The sequence below is a fragment of the Hylobates moloch genome, unplaced genomic scaffold, assembly GCF_009828535.3.
Source record: "Hylobates moloch isolate HMO894 unplaced genomic scaffold, HMol_V3 SCAFFOLD_19, whole genome shotgun sequence".
NCBI classification, from domain to species: Eukaryota; Metazoa; Chordata; class Mammalia; order Primates; family Hylobatidae; genus Hylobates; species Hylobates moloch.
This window is the reverse complement of record NW_026652294.1, coordinates 26,120,057-26,134,383: the sequence shown is the minus strand read 5'-3', so window position 1 is coordinate 26,134,383 and position 14,327 is coordinate 26,120,057. Positions and strand designations below refer to the sequence as shown.

General features: G+C 54.8%; 1 protein-coding gene across 1 annotated transcript in view; it reads left to right on the top strand.

Annotated features, from left to right (window-relative positions):
• The first annotated feature begins 553 nt into the window (after positions 1-553).
• The window catches only part of PHF21B (PHD finger protein 21B), a 124,600-nt gene continuing 110,826 nt past the window's right edge, over positions 554-14,327 (top strand). The window contains exons 1-2 of the mRNA XM_032139496.2: positions 554-1,033; positions 1,915-1,980. Coding sequence (XP_031995387.1) covers positions 980-1,033; positions 1,915-1,980 — 120 coding nt within the window. The 5' untranslated portion in view covers positions 554-979. The remainder of the gene's footprint in view (positions 1,034-1,914; positions 1,981-14,327) is intronic.

The window sequence follows — 14,327 nt, the reverse complement described above, 5'->3', positions numbered from 1 at the left end:
GTGACATCTGTTGAGAGTTTAATCGTGTAAAAAAAAATCATTAAAGGAAGAGCCAAGAGATCAATTTTCTTGCTGTTTAAACAACACGGAGGCCATCAGGCGGCGGGGGAATGTGGCGACGCGACTAATTTAATTCCCCAAGTCGCGGCGCTGGTATGGACAGGAGAGGACGGAAGAATTTAAATAAAATATCAGAGGGAGGCGGAGGAGGGAAGAAAGGAGGGAGCCGAGAACCAGGGAGAGGAGAAATGGAAACACGGACTCGCAGCCTCCCAGCGGAAAGTGTCCTGAACCCGGCGTTACACGGCGCACGGGGGCTGGGCCTGGGGACGGAGAGGATGACCCCGCGGTCGTCCCTCTCCGAGCGCCCGGCCCGAGCAGTCCCCGGAGCCGGCGAGCGTGCGTCCCCGTCCGCCGCCACTTTTGTTCTCCGCTCAGGACGCCGGGCCGCGGCGGGGCGGCAGTGCGCAGGCGCAGGCGGGGCGGGGGCGGGGCGCGGCGGGCGGAGGGTCCCGGCACCGCCCCCCGCCGCCCCGGCCCGCTCCATCCGGGCACTGCCGAATTAGCATCGTGCCGTCGCACAACTTTGCCGAGGCCCAACGAGATCCAGGCGCGCGCGCCGGAGGAAATATAGTCCCTGCCCGCGGGAGGCGGCGGCGGCGGCTGGGCGGGCGCGCGCGGGGCTCCCGGCGCCGGGGGGGCCATGCGCCGGGCCGCGCCGGCAGCCCGGGGACCCGGCGCAACTTGCCGGGCAGCCTGAGGAGTTGGTGCAGCCGCGGGCTCGGCGCCGCGGCGCCCGGAAGCCTTTCTTCCCCCTCGCCAGCCCCTTTCCCTTTCGGCCGTGGGGGAGGGGGCTCGTGTCCCCCCAACCCAGCCCGGAGGCCGCGTCCGCCCGCGCCCGCTCTGGCCCCCGCGAAGCCGCGCAACTTCCCGGGAGCCCGGGCCAAAGTGAGCGCAAAGTGCTGCCCAAGTTGCCGGGATGGAGCTGCAGAGCCGGCCCGAGGCGCTCGCCGTGGAACTCGCGCGCCACCAGGTAGGTGGCCGGGGGCCGGGCCCGGGGCCGGAGAGTGTGTTGCGGGGTGAGGGTGTCGGGGGACCCGAGCCCAGCATCCTCTCTTCCCGGTCTCTGGGTCTTCCAGGCTGGAGCCTGCCCGGGGGCGGGGGACGAGGGAGTGAGCACACGCGCGGACCCCCTTCTGGGCTCCCCTCCGCCTGCCCCTGGCGCTGTCCTGCACAGTTTGGGGCATCGAGGGCGCATGGGACCCGAGCCTGGAGTCTTCTCTTAAGCGATGTAGGGTCTGCATGACTGGGAGAGTACCTGGAGGGGGCCCCTTCGTGAGCCGGCCCCGGGGAGGGGAGTGCGAACAGGCCCCCTTCCGGCCTCCCCTCGGGACCCCGCGCCTCGAGCGAACCTGCCCGGTGTGCAGAAGTAGTTTTGGCGATCGCTGCTGGCGAGCGGCGGCGTGGCGGCCGGAGCCTGAGCGAGGCTCGGCGTGCGCGTGTGTGTGTTGGGGAGATTAGGACGCGACTTGAATATTTATGAGCTTTGCTCGACACGGACTCGCCGTGTTTACTTGGCTCTTTGTTCCTCCCCCCTCCCCCGGCACACACTCACACACTCACTCGCACACGCACCCCGGCCTGCAAACTTGCACGGCTCGGGGCGCGCCGCCGGGTGGCCTCGGCCCCCGCCCCGCCCCGCGAGCTGCCCCGATGAGGCGGCAGCCACAGGTAAGCGGCCCCGCGCGGCACTGCCCGGCCGCCGCGCGTGCGGGACGCGGCCCGGGAAACTTGGGGTGCGCCGCGGCCGGCTCCGCCCGTGGGGCTCCGGGCGGGGGGTGCCGCGGCCCGCGGGGCTGGGGTGCACCTGACTCCAGGCGGCCTGTCTGAGCCCGCTCCTCCGTGTTTCCACAGAACGGCGACCTCAAGAAGCAGCTCCACGAAAGGCAGCCGCGGATCGCCGCGCTCAGCGACAAACAAGTAAGCGAGGGGATCGCGACCCCCCCTGGGATGGGGCGGGAGGGTGGCTGGGCACTTTGGCGGCGCCCTAAAAAGTGCCAGCCTGGGCGACGCACGCTCACACTCCCAGAGGGGTCTGTCTCCAGTTCTCAAAGTTCCCCACCCCTCCCCTTTCCTGGAAAGAAAGAGCCGGGTTCTCGGAGGCGGCAGGGAGAGCCGGGCCCGGCGGGGGCCGAAGAGAGGAGCTCACTTAAAAGGCAGCGCGCGGCCCGGCGTCCATTTTGAGGTGGTGGACATGTTTTTGGAGCGTGGCGATTTCTCCCGGCTCGGAGTCCCCCGCTTTGCGCTGAGGCGGCCATGGGGGCGGAGGGGGGCTGCCGTGGGGGCCTGGACACCAAACTCGTTGGAAGCGATTTCTGGGTTCCGTGGCAAACCTCGTTTTGAAATCATTCCTCGAGGCTTCCCCCCCGCCCCCCCGTATCTTCCACTTCCCCAGCTTCACTTTTTATTCTTGGAACCTGACGCCAGCTCCTGGGGAACAAAAGAAACGCGTCCCCGGGACCCCCCAGTTCTGCTCCAACTTTGGGCTCCGGGCGTTAGGTGTGGTTGGGGACACCTAAGAAGCTCCCACGCGTCGGAGGCGCGACCGCCCACCCCCCTCCGGGTCCCCTCCGGGGAGGAAAAGTTGTCCATTGTGACTTAGTTGCGCTGAGCTCAGCGCTCGGGGTTTCAGCACCACGAACAGATGCCGCCGCCGGAGCCCGGCCGGCCGCGCGCCCCCGCCCCCTGGCTCCCGCCCCTCCCCCGCCGCGCCCCCTCCCCGCACTCGCACACCCGCCCCTTCCCCACGCAGCCCCGAGCCGAGAACTTTGAGCGGCGCAGCCAATGGCGTGCTGGGGGCACCGCGCTGGCGGGGACGGGGGCGGTGGCGCCCCTCCCTCCCTCCCTCCCTCCGCTGCCCCCTCCCTCCCTCCCTCCGCTGCCCCCTCCCTCCTTCCCTCTGCGCGCCCCGCCCCCGCCCGCGCCGCGCCCCCGGCCATCGATCGCGCTTCCTTCGGAATGCCGGCCGCAGCCGCCAGCGCCAAACTTGGACAGCTCCGGGCCCGCCCCCGCGCGCCCCCGCCCGGGCCGGTCCCTGCGCTTCCACCCCAGCCCGGGCCGCCCGATCGGACGCCCCCTCCCCCGGGGGATTTTCTGGCGTAGGGGAGAGACGTGGACGAGGTTGGGGCGGCTGCCGGTGACCCTGGCGAGAGAGAATTCGGAGGCCGGGCGTTCGTGTCGAGTCTTTAAAGTTAAAAAGTGATGGGAGGGGGCGTGCGCGAGTGGCGGGGGGGGCGGGGGCCGGGCTTGCTGAAAGGAAGATGGCAGTGCCGCGGGCCCGCGCCTGGTCTGGGCCGCCGGGCTGGACCGGAGGCTGGGGACGAATGTACTAACCCCTTTCTGTCGGTGCCGCGGCCCCCCCGCCCCCGGCCGCGCGCCCCCGGCCGGGAGTGGAAGCTTCCATTCCCGCCGGAGGGGGGCCCGGCGCGCGGCCCCGGCGAAGTCGGGGAGTTGGCGGGGGGAGGGGACCCAGGCCCGGCATTACCATTTTGATTGCTTTGATGCCATTTTTGGAGGGGGAGGGGTCGGAAGACCCTTTTCCGCAGAGCACAAAGCTGTTTAATCACTGTGTAGAATCAAATCAGATACTTTCTTTAAAAAAAAAAAAAAAAAAATCCGCCACCAGATCTGGTCCAGTGTGATACCTGAGGGTTACTAAACCCTTTTTTCACTGGGTAAAACGGCAAGTTGTTGACTCGTACGCTCTTAGTAGAAGATTTAAAAGAGAGAGAGAGGAAAAAAAAATCCAATAACCTAGGAGCTTTTATTGGAACAATGTCTCTTTATGTTTCTGCGTGGCAGTAGTTTTACTATTTGGAATGACTCTTCTGAGCTTAGGTTTGGTCATTTCTTCTGTATTGTAGCAACTATTTCAAGGCTGTTTAAATTTTTATGATGATAGTAAATGAGTCGCTATTTATTATGTCATGCCGGAATTTAGATAAGCCGAAAGAAACATTTGAAAATCCTGTTTGAAGGTTGCAGCAGCTTCGGGAAGGAGCTCTCCGACTCCGGGCTGCCTTTGCCTTTAAATTTGAACTCCGGGAAGGAGGCTTGCTAGCGAACTGACCTCCATCTTTTTGTGTGTGTGAGTGTGTGTTTAAAAAGAAAGAAAACAAGGAAAACTTTTTTTCTCCGGCCTTTTAGAAATGTTTCCCTTTTAAATGACTAAAACATAACATCGGGTAGGCAGCCAGGATGTGGCCTGGCCATTGGAACTTGTGCTTTTAACTGTAAGGGTGTTGTTTTTCCATTTCCCTTTGTGGCATTTTATATAACAAGAGCTCATAAAAGAGGGAGGGGAGGGGGCTGCGGCCGTCGTTCAGCATGTTAATAAAGCCGCCTTGTCTTTACCAGGCTCTGCGTTGAAATCTTTCAGAGGTCACCTATGAAATGAGTTGGGTAGACTTAACATTTACTCCCCTCTCCCTCTCCTTGGGAGAGTTTGGTGGTGATTGGCAGCTTAGCTGGGGAAAGGTCGATGAACAAGGGCTTTGGAGGTGACTCTGGGCTGAACTAGGGTTTTAAGAGGCCCTGCTTGGTCACCCCAGAACCTGCCCAGAAGGAGCCGAAATGGGGGAGTGGAGATGAAAAGGCAAGAGTGTCACAGTTTGTTTATTTAACTCAATAGAAAATTAAAGGTAGAATTCTTTTAGAGAGTTGCTTAGGGAAACGCTCATACCATCTCCACCTCCAGAGATGTCTTTTGTGCTGGAACATCGGATATAAAGGTTAAGTTTCAATTAAAAGTGCACATGTGGATGATGAACTAGATAGTAAAATGAACAGATGACCCCGTTATCCAGGTCTGTTAGCAGTACGCCAGCAGCGGAATCCTGTCTTTCAGGGCCCAACCGTGAATTTCTCATTAATGCCCTTAGCACGATGTTTTTCTCAGTTACTTTAAGAAACATGGACAAGTGTGTAAAGGTGTTTAAAGGACTCATAGTGGTAGATAGCTTATTGGTCAGAGTAGATAGAGATACGTTTTCTGTGTAACTGTCTAGTTTTTGTCCTACCTTTGGGGGACTAGGGAATAAACAGGAAGTGAGTTTACATAGGACCTTGCTATTTGAAAATGAAGTCATATTTTCCACTAAAAAAAAAATGAGGCATAGGATAGTTGGTCAGAGCTGATGAGTTGTGGCCTGGCCCAGGCCAGTTAAGCTGCCTTCCCAGGTGTGGCTGCACTTCGCTGCTGGGCTGTGATTCCGATAGCGGAGGGCCCTCTTCTTTAACAAGATATGTGTGAAGACTCCATTAGCTGCTCCAGTGGTTTACACCATGAGTTTGCAGCACATGCAGACAGGCAGTAACATTTTTATCTAAATTGTCAAGCAACAAGCCCTTCTGTGTAAGTTACAGACAGCGTAAATACTGGGTGGGTGGGGGTCCCCTCTTCGGAGTTCCGAGCACAGCATTTAGATGCCATGTGTGAGCTGGCATCTCCAGACCTGAACTTCATGTAGGTGCAGCTTTGCAGTCGGGTTGGGAAGGGCCTTCTGTTTGACCCGCAGTCCATGCTGCTGTGGTCTCACGAGAAAGACCCCAGAGGAGAGCTTGGGACCTTGTGCACTACCCCAAGAGTCCATGGAGTTGATGAACTCTGGGTTCTGAGGGGCTGTCCCTGAGTGCAGCAGTAAAAATACGTTGTCTTGAAAGGTGTTGTGTGTGCGCCCAGCGCTGAGACGTGTCTTCACCATGACTTACCAGCTGTGTCCAGCACTGGGGGATTCCATCTTAGAAGCAGCCACTGAATGAAGCTGGGGGGTTATCCACAGCCCCGCCCCACATCGTTTGCAGTCCTTTGGTACCAGGACTTTCTGTTTTCCAAACTCTCCTCCCAAGCTTACTCTCCTCCAGAAAGGTGCATTTTAATCTCTCTGAGGTAAAGTGCCAGTTCTCATTGTTGAAACAGTATCATTATACATTACAGAAAAAAATCAGTGCAACTCCAAAAGCACCACACTTAATACTGCTAGGGGAAGATCGTGGGAATGGGACAGCAAGGCCAAGCCTGGTTTCACCCCTGGTTAGCCTGGCTACCACCTGTGTGGCCTTCATCCCCCACCTCTCACACCCCGCTCACACACAGCTGGAGTTTCCTGGACCCCTCCATCTCTTCATCGCCCTGTGCCCACCCACTACCATCTCTTACTTGGAAGATTGTGATAGCCCCTTCACTGCATCTACTTAAAAACAACAACAACAAAACTGCTTTATTGAGGTATACTTTACATACACTATTCACCCATTTAAAGTGTACCATTCAGTGGTTTTTAGTATATTCACAGATCTGTACAGCCTTCACTACCATCCATTTTAGAATATTTTTATCGCCTATAAAAGAAACCCTTTGGCTGTCACTTCCCCTCTCCCCTTTCCCGCTTCCCCAGCTTTAAGCAACCACTAATCTACTCTGTCTCTAGAGTTGCCTGTTCTGGGCTTTCGTATGAATGGAATCATACTATGTATGTGTGTATATATGTATGTGTGTGTGTGTGTGTATAAAACGACTATATACTATGATTGTGCTATGTATATAGTATGATTCCACTTATATGAAATAGATATATTTACATCTTTTTGTGACTGGCCTTTTGCACTTAATGATTCAGGCTCCGTGCAAGTTGTAGCACGTATCAGCACTTCACTAGCTTTTATGTCAGGACTTCCCGCCATGTAGAGAGAACTCATTCTGTCCAACCGTTCATCCACGAGTGGACGTTTGGCCTCTTTCCACCTTTTCCTATTGTGAGTGGCATGCTGCGTCTACTCTGGGCCCTTCCAGTATATTCTTCCCCAGAGTCAGTGTCTTAGAATATGAATGAGGTCACGGTGCTCCCTGGCTCACAACCTTCTGGTGGCTTCCCCTTGCTCTTGGGATGAAACCCAGGGGCCTGCAGAGCCACAGGGATGGCCATGCCCACCTGCTAGGCCTCTGCCCCAGAAGCTCTGCCTTGCTTCTGCGGGGCAGCTACAGACACCTGGAGTGCTTTTCTGCCTCTGCGGCGTTCTTAGCTTTGCTTGTGTAGATCTTCCTAGATCAGCTACTGTGCTAGACTGTAAGCTCCCTGAGGGGTGCCTGCTGGGCTCCCTTCTGCCTATTCCCAGGGCAGTGATGGTGTGAAGATTGGCAATGATTTGTTAACTGTCCTAGGGGAGCCCGTAGCCTGCAGTAGGCCTGGAGCAAAGGGAAGATTTTGAAATCGTGTGTGTTGAAATGAGTGTACCCAGAGATGAATGAGGCAAGCTCCCTGCCCTTGCAAACCCAGCAAAAGAGTGAGGTGTGGAGAACAGTTTCAAGGAACTTCTGGAAAAGGGCTGTGAAAATCATGCTGCGGGAACACCTGCATCATTGCTGGCCTGGAAACTGAGGACGGCTTCCGGGAGGGGGTTGCCTGGGAGATGTGTCTATAACGCCTCCTGGGGAGTGGATGAGCGGGGATGGCGGCCAAGCTTGTCAGGGGAAAATGGCCCCAGAGAAACCTGCAGTGGGAGGTAAGGGTGCTGCTGAGTTTTCTGGCAGTAAAACCATGAACGAGGAGGAGAGAGAGAGGGCAGAGAAGGCCAGCAGGGGCCAGTGTAAGAAGGTGTCACATGCAGGGACGGAGGGCCTAGAGTTGATACCATGGCCTCTTGCCGTGCCCAAGGGCTTCTAGGGCACGAGGCAGGAAGGTGTGTGTAGGAGTGCAGGGGCGCTGAGGGCAGGTCAGAAGGGAGGAGTGCGAAGGATGCCTGGGTTCCCCAAGTGCATGAGATACTTAGGTGTTTGTCACCTGTGTAGAGAGCCTCTTGACAGGCCCCATCGTTGTGGGGAGCACGAGGCTGGTGCTGGACCCAGAGCCCTGGGTGACCAGTACATAAACCAGGCTGTGAGGGTGGGGGTTCCAGGTGACCCCCAGCCTTTGGCAGAGGTTCTTAGAGCCAAAGAATTAGTGGGTGACACCTCTGGAAGCCCCAGAAGGCAATTGAGTGGGTAACTCTGCTAAGTTGAAGAAGAAAAGTGTGTGTGTGTGTGTGTGTGTGTGTGTGTGTTGTTTGTGTGCCTGTGGTGTGTGTGCGTATGTACATAAATGCAATTTATAGTTACATGTTTACCAGTTACATTTTTATTCCTATTGATTTAATTTTCTTGGCCACATGTAACGTATAATATAATGACAAATATTTGTATATTGATAAATGTCAATACAACAGTATATATGTAAAGCCTGTGTAATGCGTATAAAATAGTTATTTTGTCGGTTACTAAAATGAGAGGAAGGATTTGTTTTTGAAGTCAGGAAAATAATTAACATTCTGCTGAAGTAAATTTTACTAAGGAAGGTGGTGATCAGCATTGTCATTTTGGCAACATTTAGGAGATGAAGAAGAATTCTACTTTTTAAAGGTTTTTCTTAGAAAAGCAACAGTGCTCATCGGGAAAATGGCAGTACAAGTTTGAATATCGTAAAGCGCGGGTCTCACTTCTTCCTGCCCCACTGTATCCTTGAGCGAGAGCAGCGGTGGCCTTGAGGTGTGCTCATCGGTGGCCTCGAGGTGTGCTCGTCGGAGGTGTCTGCAGATGCGTCTGTGATGTTGGGTAAACACCTTCTCACACAAGTCCATGCACCAGGCATCACTATTCCCAGACCTGCTTTTCACACCTGACATGGTATTGTGGAGGTCTCTTGGGAACAGCTCAGATTAATTCCACGAATATGAAAGGAGTTTCCACCAGAAATTATTGGGGATATGGAAGTGGCGGTGGAGCAGTATGTTGTGAGTGATGGTGACATTTCACTCTGTAAGGCTTTACACGTGCAGAGGATGTTCACTTGATGAAAGCCCACAGCTCACAGCTGTTTCCACATGCAGTTGGGGAGGCAGGTGTGTCCACAGTCACCTTTCGAGGCCCAGTGAGGTATTTGTGTGAGGTGTCTGGCCACCAGGCTCACCCAGGCAGCAGATGGGACGATGTGCTGTGCTGAGGGGTGTGGGGACAGCTCCAGGGAGGTGACATTTGCACTGGTAGAGAAGGTGGTGGCAGATTGCACACTCGCTGCCGTGGCTGGCTGTGGCACTCTCTTCAACGCACCTCCTCTGTCCTCCTTGATCAACGTCTTTTTATTTGATTGTCAGGATAATCCTGGGACTTGGGTCGGATTGGGCTGGTGAATCTTCAGGACAGATCGGAGGAGGGCAGCTTTCCAAGGTTGAGCTGCTTGGGACCGCCATGAATGGAATTGTCAACCCTGCCCCCTAGCCCGGAGTGCCTTCGTGTCAGCCCCCTGCCCATCTCCAGCTGGTCTCCCGTGGTGTAGGGTAAAAGGTGATGTAGCCAGAAGAACAAGGGCCCCAAAGTCAGCACACGGGGGTTCATGGCCTAGCTTCCTGCGTCTGGGCTGAGCAACCTTGGGCAAGCCATTCTGCCTCTGAGCAAGCTCTGTTTGCCAGCTGTTAAGTGGAGATGGGAATAAGACCCACTCACTTGGTGATTGAGATGAAATCAGCAGATATGAAAGTGCATTTAGACTGCAACGTGAAGGTGTCAAATGTGGGTCTGTTACTAGAGATGAGGGCTGATTTGAACCACAGGAACCACCCCCCTGCCCGGGATCGACCTGGGCACTTTTGTCTTGTTGCTTGTCCCCGTTGGGGAGGCGATCTTTCCGTGTGAGAGTGTCATGTTGCTTTTTGCCCCCGTAAAGGCTGACAACCACTATGCTGACTACGCCGCCTGCATCAGCCACTCCAAAGAGTCCGCTTTGATATCTTAGAGTCTTAAAACACCTGCTGTCGGAACTGTACAATTGATTTCAATTAACTTTGAATTTTTTCAATGAAATGACTCTGATAATAACTTTGGTAGTCCCATGATGCCTCATTAAAGCTGCTGGCTATGATGATTAGCCTTGTGATTTAGCAAGTTTTTCCTCCAACGCCTTTGTCTCTTCAGGAACCGAATCATGGGCTGTGTCTTTGATTTCACTTGTGTGAGCAGTGAACACACGAGGCTGCTACTTGCCCCATCTGCGTACACACTGCTGGTCCTGAGGGCGCCACACTCCTTCAGCAGCCAAGGCTCTTGATATGGGGCAGCGTCTCGGGGAGGCTCTGGTCACCTCTAGGGGGTTCAGGAGCTTCGAGGGTGTCCGGTGGCCCATCCTTGGAGGCCCTGCCCCCCGATTTCCCTCCCAAGTACTGTTTAGAAGGCTTTTAACTTTGTCTCCGAGAGGCGTGTGACAAAGCAGTTTACAGTGCAGGCTTTAAACCTGGACAGACTGGAGTTCCAATCCCAGGTCCATCCTTTGCTGGCTCTTCCGCTTGGGGCAAGCTTCGCTGCTTTGGAGGCTCTGGTTCCGTAGTTATAAAAGGGGATTAATAATAGTTCATGGCCAGCCAGGCAACATAGTGCCTGGCGCTCGGTGAGCACTCAAGAAACAATCTTCGAGAGGCCACAGGATTAGTGAGAGGTGCATTAAGCTCTGGGCCCACAGGAAGTTCTCACCTAGTGGGACTGATGACGTGTCCTGACGCGTCCTGGTGTTCCTGTGGGGCGCTGGCTCTGAGCAGGTGCCTTCTGGTTCTCTCTGTGGACTGGCTCGGCCCAGAGAGGTTGAGGGCCTTGTTGAGATCACACACCTGGTGAGTAGAGAAGCCGTGGTCCAGTTCTGGGCCATTGGGTGCCCAGCTTCGTGACCTTAACCCCAACACTGGCACGTGTAGGGGGAGAAATGACAGCGTAATGGCACCAATATGAAAAGTGAGGTGTGGACTGTTACTCCAGGGCACACGGTCAGATAAAAATAAGTGGAGTTACGATGTTGGAGACGATGTCCAGCAAGTTAGTAACCGTCCTGGTGACCGCGAGTGGGACTTTCGCTCTGAAATAGAAGTCATGGAAGCTTCCTGGGGTCTGGGTCTGGGTCTGGTCTCTGCATCTCCCAGGAGCCTGGCTGTTGGCTTAGCACCGGGGAGTGTGTGGCTGGCCGGGGACTCGGCGGGGATTGCGGGATTGCGGGATTGCGGGGTTGCGGAGAGTCTGCAGCGCAGAAGCCAAACCCTTCGCAGCTAGGGGGTTTCCTCCTCCTCCCTCTCTCTGGCTTGCGTTCTGTTCTCCTTTTTATTATTACTGATGTTGTTATTTTATACTTTAAGGTGGAGAGACATCTCATTTTGAAATGGTCTCTATTCTCTGAAGGAACCAATATGCTTTCTGAAGATTGTTCTGTGTTGTTTTTGGTGGTGACTTCCTGTTCGGTAGTAGCAATCCCAGTGTGGGGAGAAATTGCTGGTGCAGCTTCGCTCTGGTTACAGTCCCTGACTGCCAAGAGCGGGCATCCCTTGGCGGCTCTGATTGGGCCGTACTATACGGTTTTTTACTTTGGCTTGGCACTTGTGCTGGTCTTCTTAAAATATGGCAGAAAGGAGGGTATCCGTGTGGGATTTTTATTTTTTTGCCCAGGGTTGTGTCAAACCTTCTTCCTGAAGAGGGTTGGGAGGGGCGGGCCAGGCTGGGTCCTGGTCTCAAAGTGGGGGTGTTGTAGCCCCTCTGGCAGCGATGTCCCAGGGACGAATGAGGCGAGCATTATACGCACCGGGCACGATTCCCGAGGTGCAGCCAGGAGTTGAGTAGAGAGAGCTGTTGTCAGTACTATTTTATTAACAATAATACAAGAAACAGAAAGCCAACAGGACCCCAAAGATGTTATTGCCATAGAAAAGCAGGGAGGCGTCTGTGGCTTTTTGTTGATACAGAAACTTCTGAGTTGCTTTTGGTCTTTGGACGGGTGTACCCAGAGCTGGGATTCGACCCCTGACTTGGGAGTCTGTGGAAATTGAGGGGACATGTCCCCCGCCTTGGCCTGATGGCTTATGGCTGAAGCTAAAAGCATAGGATGTGAGAACCAAGGGGAGCACCTCGGCCAAGCCCCTCATCTTACCCGAGGGAAACTGAAGCCCCGGTGGGGGTTGGGGATTGCACCCAGGAACAAGATCGGGCCCCTGTGACTCCAGGTCTTCTGATCACTGCGCTTCGCCCATGCGAGAAACCTATTGTGTTTGTTTCCAGAATTAAATCTACTTCACCAGAGTTTTCTTTCTGAAGCCGCTGGCCCCAGAGGGCAGCCTGTATGTGAGACTTGCTGGGTCCTGCATGGATGACCTTATGTGTGGACAACAGGACTGCCAAGAAAGGACCCTCAGGACACCCGGGTGTTTTGAGAACGACTGCTAGACTCTCCAAGTAGTTGACTTCTGAATTGCACAAGTAAGAGACAGGCAGCTTTGGCAGGGCACAGTGTGTTCCAGAATGGTCCATACGATGAAACTTATTAAATCAGATTGGCTGCAGATCTCCAGGTATGGGTAAGTTTCTTCACCTTCTGTGTCCCTGGAGAATCAGGAGTCCCTGCAGCCATCACCTAGCCCAAGTTTGCACATTTCTGTTTTCAGAGTCTACACTTGAGGGTAGGGGCCAGCTGTGGGCTTGTTAGGGAAGAGTCATTCCCCAGGATAGGAAAGGAGCTGAGAGATGGCAATTTGGAAGGGCGGGCCTCTTGAGTGGAGGCAGCAGAGGGGTCTGTTGGGACCTCCCTGAGGAGGCCGCCCCTGGGTGAAGCTGTAGTCAATTTGGGGAGAGGCTTTGTACCCCAGGAAAAAGAAAAGGGCTGGAATGAGGCAGGAGAGGAGGGGAAGGGAGAGAAAGAGAGGGAGAAGTGTTTCTCTTTGATGTCATTCAGGCGGAAAGCCAATCTGCACATGTAAATGAACTTGAAAATGTAATTAAAAATATATACATAATAGAGACTATGATCCAGAATTTAACGTGAGATGCAGCTCACAAAGTGACAGGTAGCATTTCCTACAATCAGCGATATTAGTCTAGTCTGTGATTAATGCATCTCAGTGGTAATAAATGCACCACAGATAAATGCCGGAATTATTTGTTAAACTCCAGGTTGACAGCCCCATTGAATGCAAGGCTCTGTTTGCCCACATTGCGCACGTCCACCTCCCTGCAGCCATTGCAAGAAGGTCCCCCCAAGAGCTTGGAAGGAGAGGTGACAGAACAGTTACTGGGGCCATCGTGGACTGAGGCCAGAGCCCTCCAGGTGATTCCAGCCATAGGCATGGGGAAGTGGCAGAAGTGGGCACATCAAGGGAAAGTTGCCAGGAGCCACCTGTGGCTGCCATTTCCAAGCAGGAGCTGGGACTCAGTGGCCCAGGACCTTCAGCATAAGGGACTGCAGGGGACGAGGGTAGTGGAGCTCTCTGTATCTGAAGCCTTTTTGCGTATTCTCCGGGGTGTGACCAGATGAGGATGCTCAGCAGGGAGGGCCCCGTTAACAGGCTCGTGAGCAGTGGGCGGAATAGGCCCTTGTGGTGCTCAGAGACTCGGGGGGGAGACAGGTAATCGATGAGAAACATAATGCATGACATATGGAGTGGGTCGGAAGGTGGCAGGTGCTCTGGTGAAAAGTAGAGTGGGGGAAGGGATGTGCACATGCGTGTGTGTGTGTGCGCGCATGTGTGTGTATGCGTGTGTGCACACGTTTGTGTATGCTTGTGTGCGTCTGCATGTATGCATGTGTGTGTGTGCTTGTGCATGCACATGTGTGGATCTGTGTGTGCATGTGGGTGTTTGTGTTTGCATGCATGTGTATATGAGTGCATGTGTGTATGCATGTGTGTGTGTGTGTGTGTTTGTGTGTGTAGGACAGGTGGCAGCTTTAGAGAGTGGTCTAGAGGGGATCAGAGAGTCAAACGGGGTAGGGACCCTTCCTCTCGGTGTGACTGACCTCAGCCTTTGAATCGCCACCTGGCCTGAGTGTTTGAGAGGGAGCAGCCCTTTCGTGGGGCAGAATGTTGACCACAGATTGGAAGTTAGGTGAAAGCTGATTTCCGCCCCCAGTCTGGAGGAATTCCCTGATGATGAGAGCTGTCTGGGGCTAGAACTGGTTGTTTAAGGCCTTTGTCTGCCGAACCACCTCTCAATCAGTGAAGGAGAAGCGGCACCAAACCAGCAGTTGTACGGAGAAGCCTGGCTGATGCTCCCTGACACTGAGATTCTGTGATTCAGAAATCTTGAGACTCATCAGGGACTCTCTGGCTGTGTAATTACAACCTGAGGTTCCCAACCTCGGCAGGGATTGCAGACTCTGAAGCTGTGGGCTGGCGAGTGGTCCTGCTGAGGGCTGGGCGCTGGAGAGACCAAGCCCCTCAGCTGGCCCAGCACCACCCGTTGTCATGTGGCTTGGGCCCTGTGCCGCTGGCTCCTTGCT